Source organism: Lolium rigidum, chromosome 5 (assembly GCF_022539505.1).
Source record: "Lolium rigidum isolate FL_2022 chromosome 5, APGP_CSIRO_Lrig_0.1, whole genome shotgun sequence".
NCBI classification, from domain to species: Eukaryota; Viridiplantae; Streptophyta; class Magnoliopsida; order Poales; family Poaceae; genus Lolium; species Lolium rigidum.
In genome coordinates, this window is record NC_061512.1 from 252,095,288 (window position 1) to 252,109,975 (window position 14,688).

A 14,688-nucleotide genomic window follows, 5' to 3' on the forward strand; every position below is an offset into this window, starting at 1 on the left:
TTTCCTTTACTCTATTGATCATTGGTTTTCGGTCCGGAAATCATCACCATCCATATAAAGGTGTGTCAAGGTATAACTCTAGAACTAGTTCGTCTTCTCCTCTACACTCTCATCGAGCCATCATCCATGTGCTCTCCATGCACATTGCATGTTCGCCTCTCACTGGTTTGGAATGCTCGTCGACCCTAACTCTTTCGTCGCTACACCTCGATCGGAAGACCCCCCCCCCCCCACCCCCTCCCCCCGCCCTCCCTACTTGCAGTGCTTCCTGCTTCCCGGTATGAAGTTTTTGCTACCTGCGACGCAGAAGAGGAAGTTCTAGCGGGGCAGCATGACAAAAAAAAGATTAAGAGAAATTTTTGTGCAAAAGGATCAGTCATCTAGGAATCATGTGACAACGAATTCAGTGGACCGGCTAAGGAGGCCGGTGAGAGCTATATATGCTTTGAGATGTAACCAATTTCCTTCTAAACTTTTCTGTAGTGAAGTTTGTATAAAAAATGGAAACCTAATCAAATTTGCATAACTTGAAAGTTTGGGAAGTTACAACTGTCTCTAAAAGAGGATAGGAAACAGAAATTGCAACTGCACAGGCACCAGCTAGCTGTGTACGAGTTTTATTTGGAAACCTAGCTGTGCAGGTGGATTCCTCTCTGTAGAATGTAGATCACCTAATGCTTTCTATTTTGCACATATCTGTGACCTGTAGCCAGAACGTGAGCTGTGGTCAGACCTCAGAGGCAAATTTAGAAATGAACGATGAAGGAGAGCTAGCGTGCATGATCGATTGCGTTCCGTTGTACGGTTGTAGAGGAGCTCCGCTACCGCTATAAAACCCCAGCTTCCCTCGGGTCCTCCCACAAACAACAAGCCGCCACAGAAACTGTCTTCCCCGATCGAGCTAGCCGGCCGATCACCCAGCAGACGGAACCATGGTGCACGCCGGCGAAACCACCCACATCCTCCTCGTCCCGTACCCAGCCCAGGGCCACCTGAACCCGATCCTCCAGTTCGGCAAGCGCCTCGCGGCCCACGCCGGCGTGCGGTGCACCGTCGCGGCGACCCGGTTCGTCGTCGGCTCCACGAAGCCCTCCCCGGGCTCGGTGCGCGTCGCCGCCTTCTCCGACGGCTGCGACGGCGGCGGGCCCGCCGAGCTGGGCGGCCACGAGGGGCCCTACTTCGAGCGGCTGGAGGCGGCCGGGTCGGAGACGCTGGACGAGCTCCTCCGGTCCGAGGCGGCGCAGGGCCGGCCGGTGCGCGTGGTGGTGTACGACACGTTCATGCCGTGGGTGGTGCCCCTGGCGCGCCGGCACGGCGCCGCGTGCGCCGCGTTCCTCACCCAGACGTGCGCCGTGGACGTCGTGTACACGCACGCGCGCGCTGGGCGCGTGCCCGTGCCGATGCGCGACGGTGATGCGGCGCTCGAGCTCGCCGGGCTCCAGGTCCGCCTCGCCGCCGACGAGGTGCCGGGGGTCCTGACGGAGGCCGCCGACGAACGCACTGCCCTGCGCAACATGCTGATGAACCAGTTCGCGGGGCTGGACAAGGTGGACCACGTCCTCGTCAACTCCTTCCACGACCTCGAGCCGCAGGTAAGCACACCTCGACCTCGACCTCCATCTCGAATATTACACACACAGATTCTTCGCACCCGGCGCCAAATGGCAACGTGTATCTCACGCGCAGCCGTTTCTTGCTGTTAATTGCCGTGTTTGTACTTATATGCATGCATGTCGATCGTTCATGAATGCCAACCTATGCAAATCAAGCTTTGTCCAAATTAGCGTGCAATTAATAGTTTCCTGCCATTGAATCTGAGCAATGCTGCCATCGATGTGCATCCACAGGAGGCAGAGTACCTGGCGTCGACGCTGGGCGCGAGGACGATCGGCCCGACGGTGCCGTCGGCGTACCTGGACAACCGCCTCCCCGACGACGTCTCCTACGGCTTCCACCTGCACACCCCGATGACCGCGGTGACCAAGGCGTGGCTGGACGCGCACCCGCCCCGCTCCGTCGTGTACGCCTCCTTCGGCAGCATCGTGGCGCCGGGGCCGGACCAGATGGCCGAGGTCGCCGAGGGCCTCTGCGGCGCCGGCAGCAGCCCCTTCCTGTGGGTGGTCCGCGCCACGGAGACTGCCAAGCTGCCCGAGGCCTTCGCGGCGACGGCGAAGGCGCGGGGAGACCTCATCGTGCCGTGGTGCCCGCAGCTGGAGGTGCTGGCGCACCCCGCCGTCGGCTGCTTCGTCACCCACTGCGGCTGGAACTCGACCGTCGAGGCGCTCAGCGCCGGCGTGCCGATGGTGGCCGTGCCGCAGTTCTCGGACCAGCCCACCAACGCCAAGTACATCGAGGACGTGTGGCGCGTCGGCGTGCGCGCGCGCCCGGACGCCGGCGGGGTGGTGCGGAAGGAGGAGGTCGAGAGGTGCGTGAGGGAGGTGATGGGCGGCGAGGGCACGTACATGATCAAGGCGGCGGAGTGGAGGAAGAAGGCCAAGGCGGCCGTCAGCGACGGCGGGAGCTCCGACAGGAACATCGCCGACTTTCTCTCCAAATATCGCGCGGCAAAATGATCGCCCTACTTCTACTTGTCGAGGTCCTGTGGATTTGCGTGGCCTCATTTCGGGCCGGCTCCTCGATCCATGATGTGTGACCTGCTACTGACAGCCGATTCTTTCTTCCGCGATAACAACAGCCCGGTTGTTAGCTGGCCGTGAACTGAAACTAAAATAAGCATCATTCCTCTTGTTGATTAATTTCGCATCTTGCCGTCGTTTATCTTTCTTTAAAAAAACAGACATAGCCTGGCTTCTCCATCAGCACACAACTTCATTTATTATATAGTTTTTTTTAATGAAGTTTGCATCCATAGATTAAGATACAGCTTCAAATAGACGCTTATATATAAAACACTACACGTCCTTCCTCTTGCCCTTTGCCGATGAAACCAATCTTGCCTTTCCTGCTGATGCCCACAAATACAGGAGATCGCTAAAATATTCGATGAAAAACATTATCTAAATTTATAGTTTGACTTAAGTGGACGCAAGAATACCAATAAAAATTTAGCAATTGAGACGTCACCCTCAACCACATATGTATATCAACAAACTCACAAAGCAAGTTGTGATTTTATATCAGTTGATTCAAAACAGTAAAAATAAACAATAAATAAAAGTAGCAAATTTCTAGTTTTCACCGGAAGAAGTAATGTAAAACTTTCAGTGACTAAAAGCGTAGACATGAGTCAGCAATGGGGTAATATATGGATGATATTGATCATGTAATTTAATCCAGCTAACATAGCATTCATCTCTAATTTGGTTGTGTGTAGGTGTGCGATCCAAATATAGTTAGCGTACTAACTAAGAGAATTTCCATAACATCTTGTATCCTGCTTGCCCATTTTACCGGGAGTAACTTGAAACTACAAGCAATTAAGATCTACCCTTTCGAATAGACCAGAGCAAAGCATTAAGATTCATGAACTCACAAAATCCTCGAATTATCACATCTCCTCCTTGTTTTTCCCTATCTGTCACCTTGGGGATTCGCATGATCAACATAATAACAAGTAATACACCTTGCAGATAAATACTAACCACATATATATGATAAGGCAATATAGGTTCAGTACTAAAATCATTTCACTCGGGCCCTAGTAACAAGCATTAAACATAACAACAGTGTACCAACACTCATACATAAATATCTTCAAGACGAACACCTAAAATTTCGATACATAAGAAGGATTACATGATCAAGCTGATCCAAAACCCATCCACCTCATGGTGATGGAGAGTGAGTCCATGATGGTTGGTGATGATGACGGTGGCGGTGATTATGAAGAAGCCCTCGAAATCCCTCTCTCCGGGGTGGAGAGCAGGATCAATATGACTTCCGAAACAAAGATCGTGGTCTTGGCGACGCTCTGTTTCGCGAAATTTGTGTCCTTCCAGGGGTAGGTTTTTAGGGTATATAAGACACCTCTCCAAGGGGGAGGCGAGACGACAACTGAGGGCCCAACGGGCTTGGGTGGCGCACCCAAAGAAGTAGGACGTGCCACCTGGCCTCGTTCGTGCCTCGGGGCTCCCCTCTCATGATCCAAAGCTCCAGATCCCTTCTTTTGGTAAAACACTTCCATGGTATTTTTCCCCGATTTTATTTCCTATGAAAACTTGACAAAAATGAGACTTTGCTAAAAACAATATCAGATTCGGCAGTTTTTACCCAAGTATGGTGGGATTCCGGAGTAATCCATTGAGCAACATGCTTGGAAAAGTAGATATAATTGGGATGTATCAACTCCCCCAAGCTTAGCTCGTTTTTCGTCCTCAAACAACTCAAACGCAGTGTAGAAACGATAAAATACTTTGACAAGAACTTTGCTCTATGCATGCATAAACAATTGAACATGGAAAGTATTCGATACATAGCTTCACAAATGAATGACAAAGTATTACTAAATATGCACTATGTTCATGTTCCTCTATCCATGCATGGTGTAAAGGAGGTACTATATGGCAACGATGTTTGGACAAGATTAATTGGTAGTGGTAACAAGTAAAGTTCTTGCATCGCATTTGATTGAATCATGAGCAAGGTTGTTGAGACCTTTTGATTCCCTCAGTTGTTAACTAGTAATTTCACCATACTTGCATTGCAAAACCAAATAATGGGAGGATGTCATACCCTTCCAGTCCTTCAACATTCAGACTCTCATAGAGGACTCATACATGAGTAAGAAGCTAGTATTTTTTGTTGACCGTAAAATGGAGTGGCAAGGTAGGTGTTTGCTTATTAGATTTAACACCTTATGAGTGGAAGGGGTGCATCCCTTTGTAGCATAAAAGTGTAAGTCAGCGGACACTTCTTAGTTTTGGCTCTTTATGTCTTCAAAGCAATCGACTCATTGGGTTCTATCTCCTCTCCTTATTTTCTCTCTTTTTTTCTTTCGTTATCAAATCTCTCATTTTTTACTCTTCTAATAGAGGATGCTCTTTGCTGAAAGTTTCACCATGATTAGGCATAGCTTTGTTAGTGGCCCATTGCTCTTCTCTCACGAGTACCGCAATGAGGTACCTACATGCCGCCTGTAGAAAGGACCAAAGGAGATATATATCTCTACTACAGGCCATCCATACAGGGACAACATGAACAACACACGGTGTGCATCCTCTCTAACTTTCTATCACTTTTTCTCTAAAAAAAATTCTTCTCTTTTTGCTTCTTTTTCGTTTCTTTTTATAGGAGTTGGCTCAATGGTTCAAGGCTAAAATAAAATGGTTTGTCAACCAAATATACCATCAACCGACATATATATGTTTCAACGATGAGTTCTGCCATTTAAAGGGTTGGTCATACATACATCAACCTTCATATTTTAAAGACACATAGGAATATAATTCATCATTGAATATGTGTCGAGTCTGCAATAACATGTATGATGGGATATGTATATTTACTCAAAACCAGTATCTCTCAATCATGTATATGTAGGATAACGTTGCATAGAAAACAAAAAATTTCCTACCGCGAACACGCAATCCAAGCCAAGATGCAATCTAGAAGACGGTAGCAACGAGGGGATTATCGAGTCTCACCCTTGAAGAGATTCCAAAGCCTACAAGATGAGGCTCTTGTTGCTGCGGTAGACGTTCACTTGCCGCTTGCAAAAGCGCGTAGAAGATCTTGATCACGATCCCTCCGGCGCCACGAACGGGCAGCACCTCCGTACTCGGTCACACGTTTGGTTGTTGATGAAGACGATGTCCACCTCCCCGTTCCAGCGGGCAGCGGAAGTAGTAGCTCCTCTTGAATCCGACAGCACGACGGCGTGGTGTCGGTGGCGGTGGAGAATCCCGGCGGAGCTTCGCTAAGCGTGCGGGGAAGAAGGAGTAGTGGGGCGGCTAGGGTTTGGGGAGAGGGGGGCGCCGGCCATCTAGTGGTGCGGCCACCTTGTGGTGCTTGGGGTGGCCGGCCCCCTCCCCTTGGCCCTCATTATATAGGTGGAACACCCAAGAGTTGGTCTACAAGTCTTCGAATAAGACCCCAAACCAAAACCTTCCATAACTCATGAAACCTACCCAAGCTAGGACTCCCACTAGAGGTGGGAGTTCCACCTTCCTTGGGAGGGGGTGGCCGGCCCCCCTTGGGGAGTCCACTTGGGACTCCTCCCCCTTAGGGTTGGCCGGCCATGGGAGGTGGAGTCCCACCGGGAATCCGCCTTCCTTGGTGGTTTCTTCCGGAATTTTCTAGAACCTTCTAGAACCTTCCGAATCATTTTAAATCACATAAAATGACATCCTATACATGAATCTTATTCTCCGGACCATTCTGGAACTCCTCGTGATGTCCGGGATCTCATCCGGGACTCCGAACAAATATTCGAACTCCATTCCATATTCAAGTTCTACCATTTCAACATCCAACTTTAAGTGTGTCACCCTACGGTTCGTGTACTATGTGGACATGGTTGAGTACTCACTCCGACCAATAACCAATAGCGGGATCTGGAGATCCATAATGGCTCCCACATATTCAACGATGACTTTAGTGATCGAATGAACCATTCACATACGATACCAATTCCCTTTGTCACGCGATATTTTACTTGTCCGAGGTTTGATCATCGGTATCACTCTATACCTTGTTCAACCTCGTCTCTTGACAAGTACTCTTTACTCGTACCGTGGTATGTGGTCTCTTATGAACTCATTCATATGCTTGCAAGACATTAGACGACATTCCACCGAGAGGGCCCAGAGTATATCTATCCGTCATCGGGATGGACAAATCCCACTCGTTGATCCATATGCCTCAACTCATACTTTCCGGATACTTAATCCCACCTTTATAACCACCCATTTACGCGAGTGGCGTTTGGTGTAATCAAAGTACCTTTCCGGTATAAGTGATTTACATGATCTCATGGTCATAAGGACTAGGTAACTATGTATCGAAAGCTTATATCAAATAACTTAATGACGAGATCTTATGCTACGCTTAATTGGGTGTGTCCATTACATCATTCATACAATGATATAACCTTGTTATTAATAACATCCAATGTTCATGATTATGAAACTAATCATCCATTAATCAACAAGCTAGTTAAGAGGCATACTAGGGACTCTTTGTTGTTTACATATCACACATGTACTAATGTTTCGGTTAATACAATTATAGCATGACATATAAACATTTATCATACACATAAAGATATAAATAATAACGTTTTATTATTGCCTCTAGGGCATATCTCCTTCAGTCTCCCACTTGCACTAGAGTCAATAATCTAGATTACATTGTAATATACCTAACACCCATGGCATTCTGGTGTTGGTCATGCTTTGCCCTAGGGAGAGCTTTAGTCAACGGATCTGCTACATTCGGATCGGTGTGTACTTTGCAAATCTTTACTTCTCCATCTTCGATGTACTCACGAATCGAGTGGTAACGCAGCTTGATATGCTTCGGCCTCTTGTGTGACCTTGGCTCTTGTGCATTGGCGATGGCACCCATGTTATCACAGTAAATGATTAATGGGTCCAATGCACTAGGAACCACACCGAGCTCTACAATGAACCTCTTCATCCATACCGCTTCTGATGAAGCCTGCTGAAGCCGCTATGTACTCCGATTCGGTTGAAGACTTCGCCACCGTGCACTGCTTCGAGCTTGCCCATCTTACTGCAGCACCATTCAATATAAACACGTACCCGGATCGTGACTTAGAGTCATCGGGATCGGTGTTCCAACTTGCATCGGTGTAACCACTTACAACGAGCTCTTGGTCACCTCCATAACAAAGAAACATATCCTTAGTTCTTTTCAAGTACTTCGAGGATATTCTTGACCGCTGTCCAGTGTTCCATTCCCGGATCACTTTGATATCTGCTAGTCAAACTAACAAGCATGTGCTATATCCGGTCTAGTACATAGCATGGCATACATGATAGATCCTATCGCCGAGGCATAGGGGATATTACTCATCCTCTCTCTTTCTTCGCCGTAGCCGGTCCTTGAGTCTTACTCAAGACCTTGCTCGGTAACATAGGTAAGAACCCTTTCTTACTTTCGTCCATTCTAAACTTCTTTAGAATCTTGTCCAGGTATGTACTCTGTGATAGCCCTATTAGGCGTCTTGATCTATCTCTATAAATCTTGATGCCTAATATATACGATGCTTCACCAAGGTCTTTCATTGAAAAACTATTATTCAAATAACCTTTTACACTTGCTTAATAGTTCTATATCATTCCCGATCAATAATATGTCATCTACATATAATATCAGGAATGCTACGGAGCTCCCACTCACTTTCTTGTAAATACAGGCCTCTCCATGACACTCGTATAAACCCGAAGTCTTTGATCACCTTATCAAAGCGTCGGTTCCAACTTCTTGATGCTTGCTTCGGTCCATAGATTGAACGCTGAAGTTTGCATACTTTGTCGAGCATTTTTAGGATCGACAAAACCTTTGGGTTGTACCATATACAACTCTTCCTCAATGTCTCCATTAAGGAACGCCGTTTTGACATCCATCTGCCAAATCTCATAATCGAAAAATGCAGCTATTGCTAACAAAATCCTCACAGATTTTAGCTTCGCTACAGCTGAGAAAGTCTCATCGTAGTCAACTCCTTGAATTTTTCGGAAACCCTTTGCGACAAGTCGAGCTTTATAGACAGTAATATTACCATCGACATCTGTTTTTCTCTTGAAGATCCATTTATTCTCGACAGCCTTTTGGCTATCAGGTAAGTCTACCAAAGTCCATACTTTGTTATCATACATGGATCCCATTTCGGATTTCATGGCTTCTTGCCATTTGTTGGAATCTGGGCTCATCATCGCTTCTTCATACGTCGCAGGGTCCTCATCATTGTTATCCACAATCATGACATTTAGACAAGGATCATACCAATCAGGAGTGGCACGTTCCCTTGTCGATCTGCGAGGTTCGATAGTTTCCTCGTTCGAAGTTTCATGATCATTATCATTAGCTTCCTCTCGTTGCCGGTGTAGGCGGTACAGGTACAACTTCTGGTACTGCGCTACTCTGATCAACGAGTATAGATTCATCAATCTCATCGAGTTCTACTTTTCTTCCAGTCACTTCTTTAGTGAGAAATTCTTTCTCAAGAAACACTAGTAGGAAAACCCTTATAGGCAAAGCTTAGTTTTGTGGCGCACCACTAAAAATGCACCACAGAATATTATTTTGTGGCGCACCATTCTGGGTGCGCCACAGAAATAGCTTAATTTTGTGGCGCACTATGAAATGCTGCGCCACAAAAACTTGGTGGGGCCCACATCCTGTCACGCCCAACCATTGGTCTTACCTTTTCTACGGCGCACCGCACCCGGTGCGCCACGAAATAACGTATTCTGTGGCGCACTGGCCTCGGTGCGCCACAGAAATAATGTTTTCTGTGGCGCACTTGTCTCGGTGCGCCACAGAAATAACGTGTCCTATATCAAGGCCGTACCCCTCCCTCGCCACAGTTCCTCTCCCCTCTCTCCCCTCTCTCCCCGCGCCGCCGCCTTCCATGGCGAGCGCTGCCGTCGCTGTCGCCGCCGCCGCCGCCTTCCTCCGCGAGGGCCGGATGCCGCCACGCTCCACCCATCCCCGCCACCAGCAGCACAAGCCGCTGCGGCGTGGAGGAGGAGGGGCTGGCACGGCGTCAAGGTGGAGGAGCCGCCGCCGCGTCAAGGTGGAGGAGCCGCCGCGACCTCCACCCCTGCCGTCGTCGTCGGTGAGCTCCTCCACGACTCTCCAAATCGTCGGTGAGCTCCCTCCCCTCCCCTCCCTCTTCCTCCCCCGCGCGAGCACAACGTGCTCGACGAAATGCTCGCTCGGTTGGCTCTGGATGCATTGCTGCTAGTGATGCTTAGTCGTTAATCTTGATGCTACTCGGTTCATTTGTTGGCTCTGGATGCATTGTCGCTAGTGATGCATTGCTTGCTCGGTTGGTTCATTTGATGCTACCTGGTTCATTTGTTGTGCTCGGTGAGGTTAACTCGTTAATCTTGATGGCTTATTACTACTGGTTCATTTGTTGTGCTCGGTGAGGTTAACTCGTTAACAATTTTCTTGATGGGTTCATAGGAATTTGATGCTACTTGTTCATTTAAATGCTTGTTGTGCTCGAGTGAGGTTAAGCTGGTTCATAGGAATTTAAATGCATGAAATGCTACTTGGTGGGCTTGTATACATACATATTTATAGTTGCTCTTGGTTGGCTCTGGGATTAGTTTTCTGGACCCCAAGTAATTCTCTGTTGGGATTAGTTTTCCGGACCCCAAGTTTTTGGACCCCCGATGATTTACTTGATGGATTCTTGTGAGCTTATGGTATGCTTATAATGCTGCGATTAGTGGGGATGCTTACTTGGATCATGTGCATATAGTTCATATAGTTCCCTAAAAATAAAGAATGCTCCCTGGCCAGAAGCTTGATGTCTTAGCTCAGCCAATGATGCAAAGGCTGAGGCAAAAACTTGGATAAGAACATATACTAAAATGTGTAATTTAAATGGAATGCTTATGATGGTTACTACCAAGTGATGAATAATCCCTTATGGTACCCCAGCTTTGTTTTGAACTCAACTGAGTAATGATAAATTTCTATTTCTTGTGTTGGCTTTGATGAAAATAGAGATATCCACAGTAGGGGATCATGTAAATGAATGCCACCTGTGGTATCCTTTGAAGAAAAAGGACTGTTTACGATGGTTTTAAAAGGCTAGGTGGTGCTAGGTGATTCGGTTGGCTACCAAGACTTGTCTCATCCGGTTAGCCGGGATATGCTATGTGTTGTTGCTTGTTTAGGCATATCTATCACTTACTTGGATTTACTTGGTTCTTGATTGGCCTCTCTTTTGCCAGCATCACTTGGTCTATATACCAAGTGATGAATAATCCCTTTGGAGCATCTGCTCCATGCATGCTATGTGTGTTTGAGCATCTTGACTTATGTCCCTATGATAATGGATCATCAAATGTTTCCCTTTGTCCCTGGTTGCCTCCTTAATTGATGCCTTATGATCCAAATGATCCAAGTCCCTTGCATGATCCCATTTGTCCCTAATGTTGCTTAATTAAGATGAATAAATTCCCTCTAATCACCATTTGGAGATCAAGACTAGTTCTTGATATCCATTAGTTACTGTCAACACATGTGTTTGCATGTGTGTGTGAGTCTGCTTGTAGTGTCACTTGACTATTCAAGTTTCAATGTTGGTTACTTTTCCTCTAGTGCAAGAAATGGTTGAGCAGATGTTTATCCACTGTTGGCCTTTATTCTTGGGTAGCTCAAAGTGTCATGCACTTACTTGGATCATCAAATGTTTCCCTTAATTTGTCCCTGGTTGCCTCCTTAATTGATGCCTTATGATCCAAATTACTATATTATTGGATTGAGTGATATGGCTACTCGCTTGTTTGCTCTCCAAATGCTATATATGTGTATTTGACCATGCTTATGATGGATTTCTTTTAAGGACTCTAGCTAGATTAGAGGGGAAAAAGTTGCTGCTTTGTTGCCTATGATAATGGATCATCAAATGTTTCCCTTTGTCCCTGGTTGCCTCCTTAATTGATGCCTTATGATCCAAATGACCCAAGTCCCTTGCATGATCCCATTTGTCCCTAATGTTGCTTAAGATGAATAAATTCCCTCTAATCACCATTTGGAGATCAAGACTAGTTCTTGATTTCCATTAGCTAGACTCCAATATTAAAAATGTCTCCCAAATATGGAGACAAACATTTTAACATTACCCCAAGTGATTTACTTGTCGATGATTAGATGGTTGGTCGATCACTCGTACACTCGGGGGTGGAGCAAGTGAGGCTTGGTGTGATGGCACAAATATCAATATCTTGTGCATCCTACCTGGCCTCACTTACTCCATCCCTGGATGTTAATATTTGTTTCGACCAACAAAGTATGAGGCATTCCATTTAGTTCATATATACTAGCTACTTCTTAATTGCATTGGCCTTTCTTCCATTTTAGTGCCGATGATTAAATTGTTTGGTCACTTGTACACTCTGGGGTGGGGCCAGTGAGCCTGGTGCGATGGCACAAATATCAATCTCTTGTGCATCCTACCTGGCCTCACTGACCCCATCCCGGAATGTTAATATTTCTTTCGACCAACAAAGTATGAGGCATATGATATCTAGTTGAGATACCACTTGGCTCTTTCTTCCATTTTAGTGCCGATGATTAGAATGTTTGGTCACCTATACGCCGCAATATACTTTGTAGACGAGCCCCCCTTTCCCTGGCTACCGTTCCGTGAACGAGTCCTTGACGAGACAACAACGCCGACATGCCTCTCCGGCGCAGCACCACTTTTCTTCTCTCGCCGTCCAGTACGTGAACGAGTCCTTAATGCCAAGACGGTGCCAGCCTCCCTAGCATCATGCCGACCCCTGTTGTCGCGCTTTAGGCCGTGTCGATCACGCGCCCTGCACTCTCCTGCGCAGGCGCGGGACACACGGCTTGAAGCGCGGCAACACGGCCCGGCATAATGCTGGGCAGGCCGGCACGGTCTTTGCATCAAGGACTCGTTCACTGGACAGCGAGGGACTGGCGTGGTTCTGCGCCGGAGATGCAGATCGGCGTTGTTGTGTCGTCAAGCACCCGTTGACGGAACGCCGACCGGGGAAAGGGGGCCCTTCTGCAAAGTATACGGCGGTGTATACTGCAACTATGGTTTCTGACCATAGTATTTGTGTTGACCAACAATGTATGAGGCACATATTCTATTTTGTCATTCCATTTGCTTTGAGATTTTCAAAATGCCGATGATTAAAATGTTTGGTCACCGTACACTTGGGGGTGGCGTAAGTGAGCCTGGTAAGATAGCACAAATATCAATCTCTTGTGCATCCTACCTGGCCTCGCTTACACCATCCCTAAATGTTAATATTTGTGTTGACCAACAATGTATGAGGCACTTATTCCATTTTGTCATTCCATTTGCTTTGAGATTTTCAAAATGCCGATGATTAAAATGTTTGGTCACCGTACACTTGGGGGTGGCGTAAGTGAGCTCGGTAAGATAGCACAAATATCAATCTCTTGTGCATCGGACTTGGCCTCACTGACGCCATCTCTAAATGTTAATATTTGTGTTGACCAACAATGTATGAGGCACTTATTCCATTTTGTCATTCCATTTGCTTTGAGATTTTCAAAATGCCGATGATTAAAATGTTTGGTCACCGTACACTTGGGGGTGGCGTAAGTGAGCCTGGTAAGATAGCACAAATATCAATCTCTTGTGCATCGGACTTGGCCTCACTGACGCCATCCCTAAATGTTAATATTTGTGTTGACCAACAATGTATGAGGCACTTATTCCATTTTGTCATTCCATTTGCTTTGAGATTTTCAAAATGCCGATGATTAAAATGTTTGGTCACCGTACACTCGGGGGCGGCGTAAGTGAGTCTGGTAAGATAGCACAAATATCAATCTCTTGTGCATCGGACTTGGTCTCACTTACACCGTCCCTGAATGTTAATATTTGTGTTGACCAACAATGTATGAGGCATTTATTCCATTTCTCTTGGGCATCGGACTTGTTGGTCTCACTTTCTTCCATTTTCATCATAGTAGGAACTGGATGAAGGACCCCGATGCAAGCGAGCCTGGTGGGTAGAGATGACAGAGCAAAGGAGGAACCGGATGAAGACTACTTTGTATCTCGAAATTGTGAATTTTGTATGAATTAAGAGTTGTATGCAAAACATTTGACACTTGCCACTATATATGTATCTCGATCGGGCTCTAAGTAATGTGATGATGATGTCTATGTTATATCCGTGCAATGTACATGATATTTATATTATATCTGAATGTTGCTGTATATAACCTGTGTATCTGTATTGTGTATCTGTATTGCTGTGTATAAACTGCATATATATAGCAGGCAGCACAAAATCATGTATAATACAAGCAAATTCTGTGGCGCACTTAGAACCAATTCTGTGGCGCACCCTTTTCTGTGGCGCACCTAAGAACAAGTGCGCCAAAGAAACCTTAGTTCTGTGGCGCATGGGCAGGTGCGCCACAGAAACCTTATTTTTGTGGCGACGTTTCTGTGGCGCACCTCCCATGCGCCACAGAATCCATTTTTCGTGCGCCACTGATGAGGCTTTTCCTACTAGTGAAAGGTTTCGTTCTTAGCAACAAAGATTTTGCCTTCGGATTTGTGATAGAAAGTGTACCCTATAGTTTCCTTAGGGTATCCTATGAAGACGCATTTCTCCGCTTTGGGTTCTAGCTTGTCCGGTTGTAACTTCTTTACATAGGCTTCGCAACCCCAAACTTTCGAGAACGACAGACTTAGGTTTCTTATCAAACCATAATTCATACGGTGTCGTTTCTACGGATTTTGATGGTGCTCTATTTAAAGTGAATGCGGCTGTCTCTAATGCATAACTCCAAAATGATAACGGCAAATCAGTAAGAGACATCATAGAACGAACCATATCTAAGAGAGTTCGATTACGACGTTCGGACACACCATTTCGTTGAGGTGTTCCTGGCGGTGTCAATTGTGAAAGTATTCCGCATTTCTTTAAATGCATGCCAAACTCATAACTCAGATATTCACCTCCACGATCAGATCGTAGAAATTTAATCTTCTTGTTACGTTGATTT

General features: G+C 46.4%; 1 protein-coding gene across 1 annotated transcript; it reads left to right on the forward strand.

The window, feature by feature from the left end:
- The first annotated feature begins 932 nt into the window (after positions 1–932).
- On the forward strand, positions 933–2,573 carry LOC124657460 (UDP-glucosyltransferase UGT13248-like). Its single transcript, XM_047196010.1, has 2 exons — positions 933–1,592; positions 1,848–2,573. The coding sequence occupies exons 1-2, from the start codon at positions 933–935 to the stop codon at positions 2,571–2,573; spliced, it is 1,386 nt and encodes a 461-aa protein (XP_047051966.1).
- Positions 2,574–14,688: the final 12,115 nt, after the last annotated feature.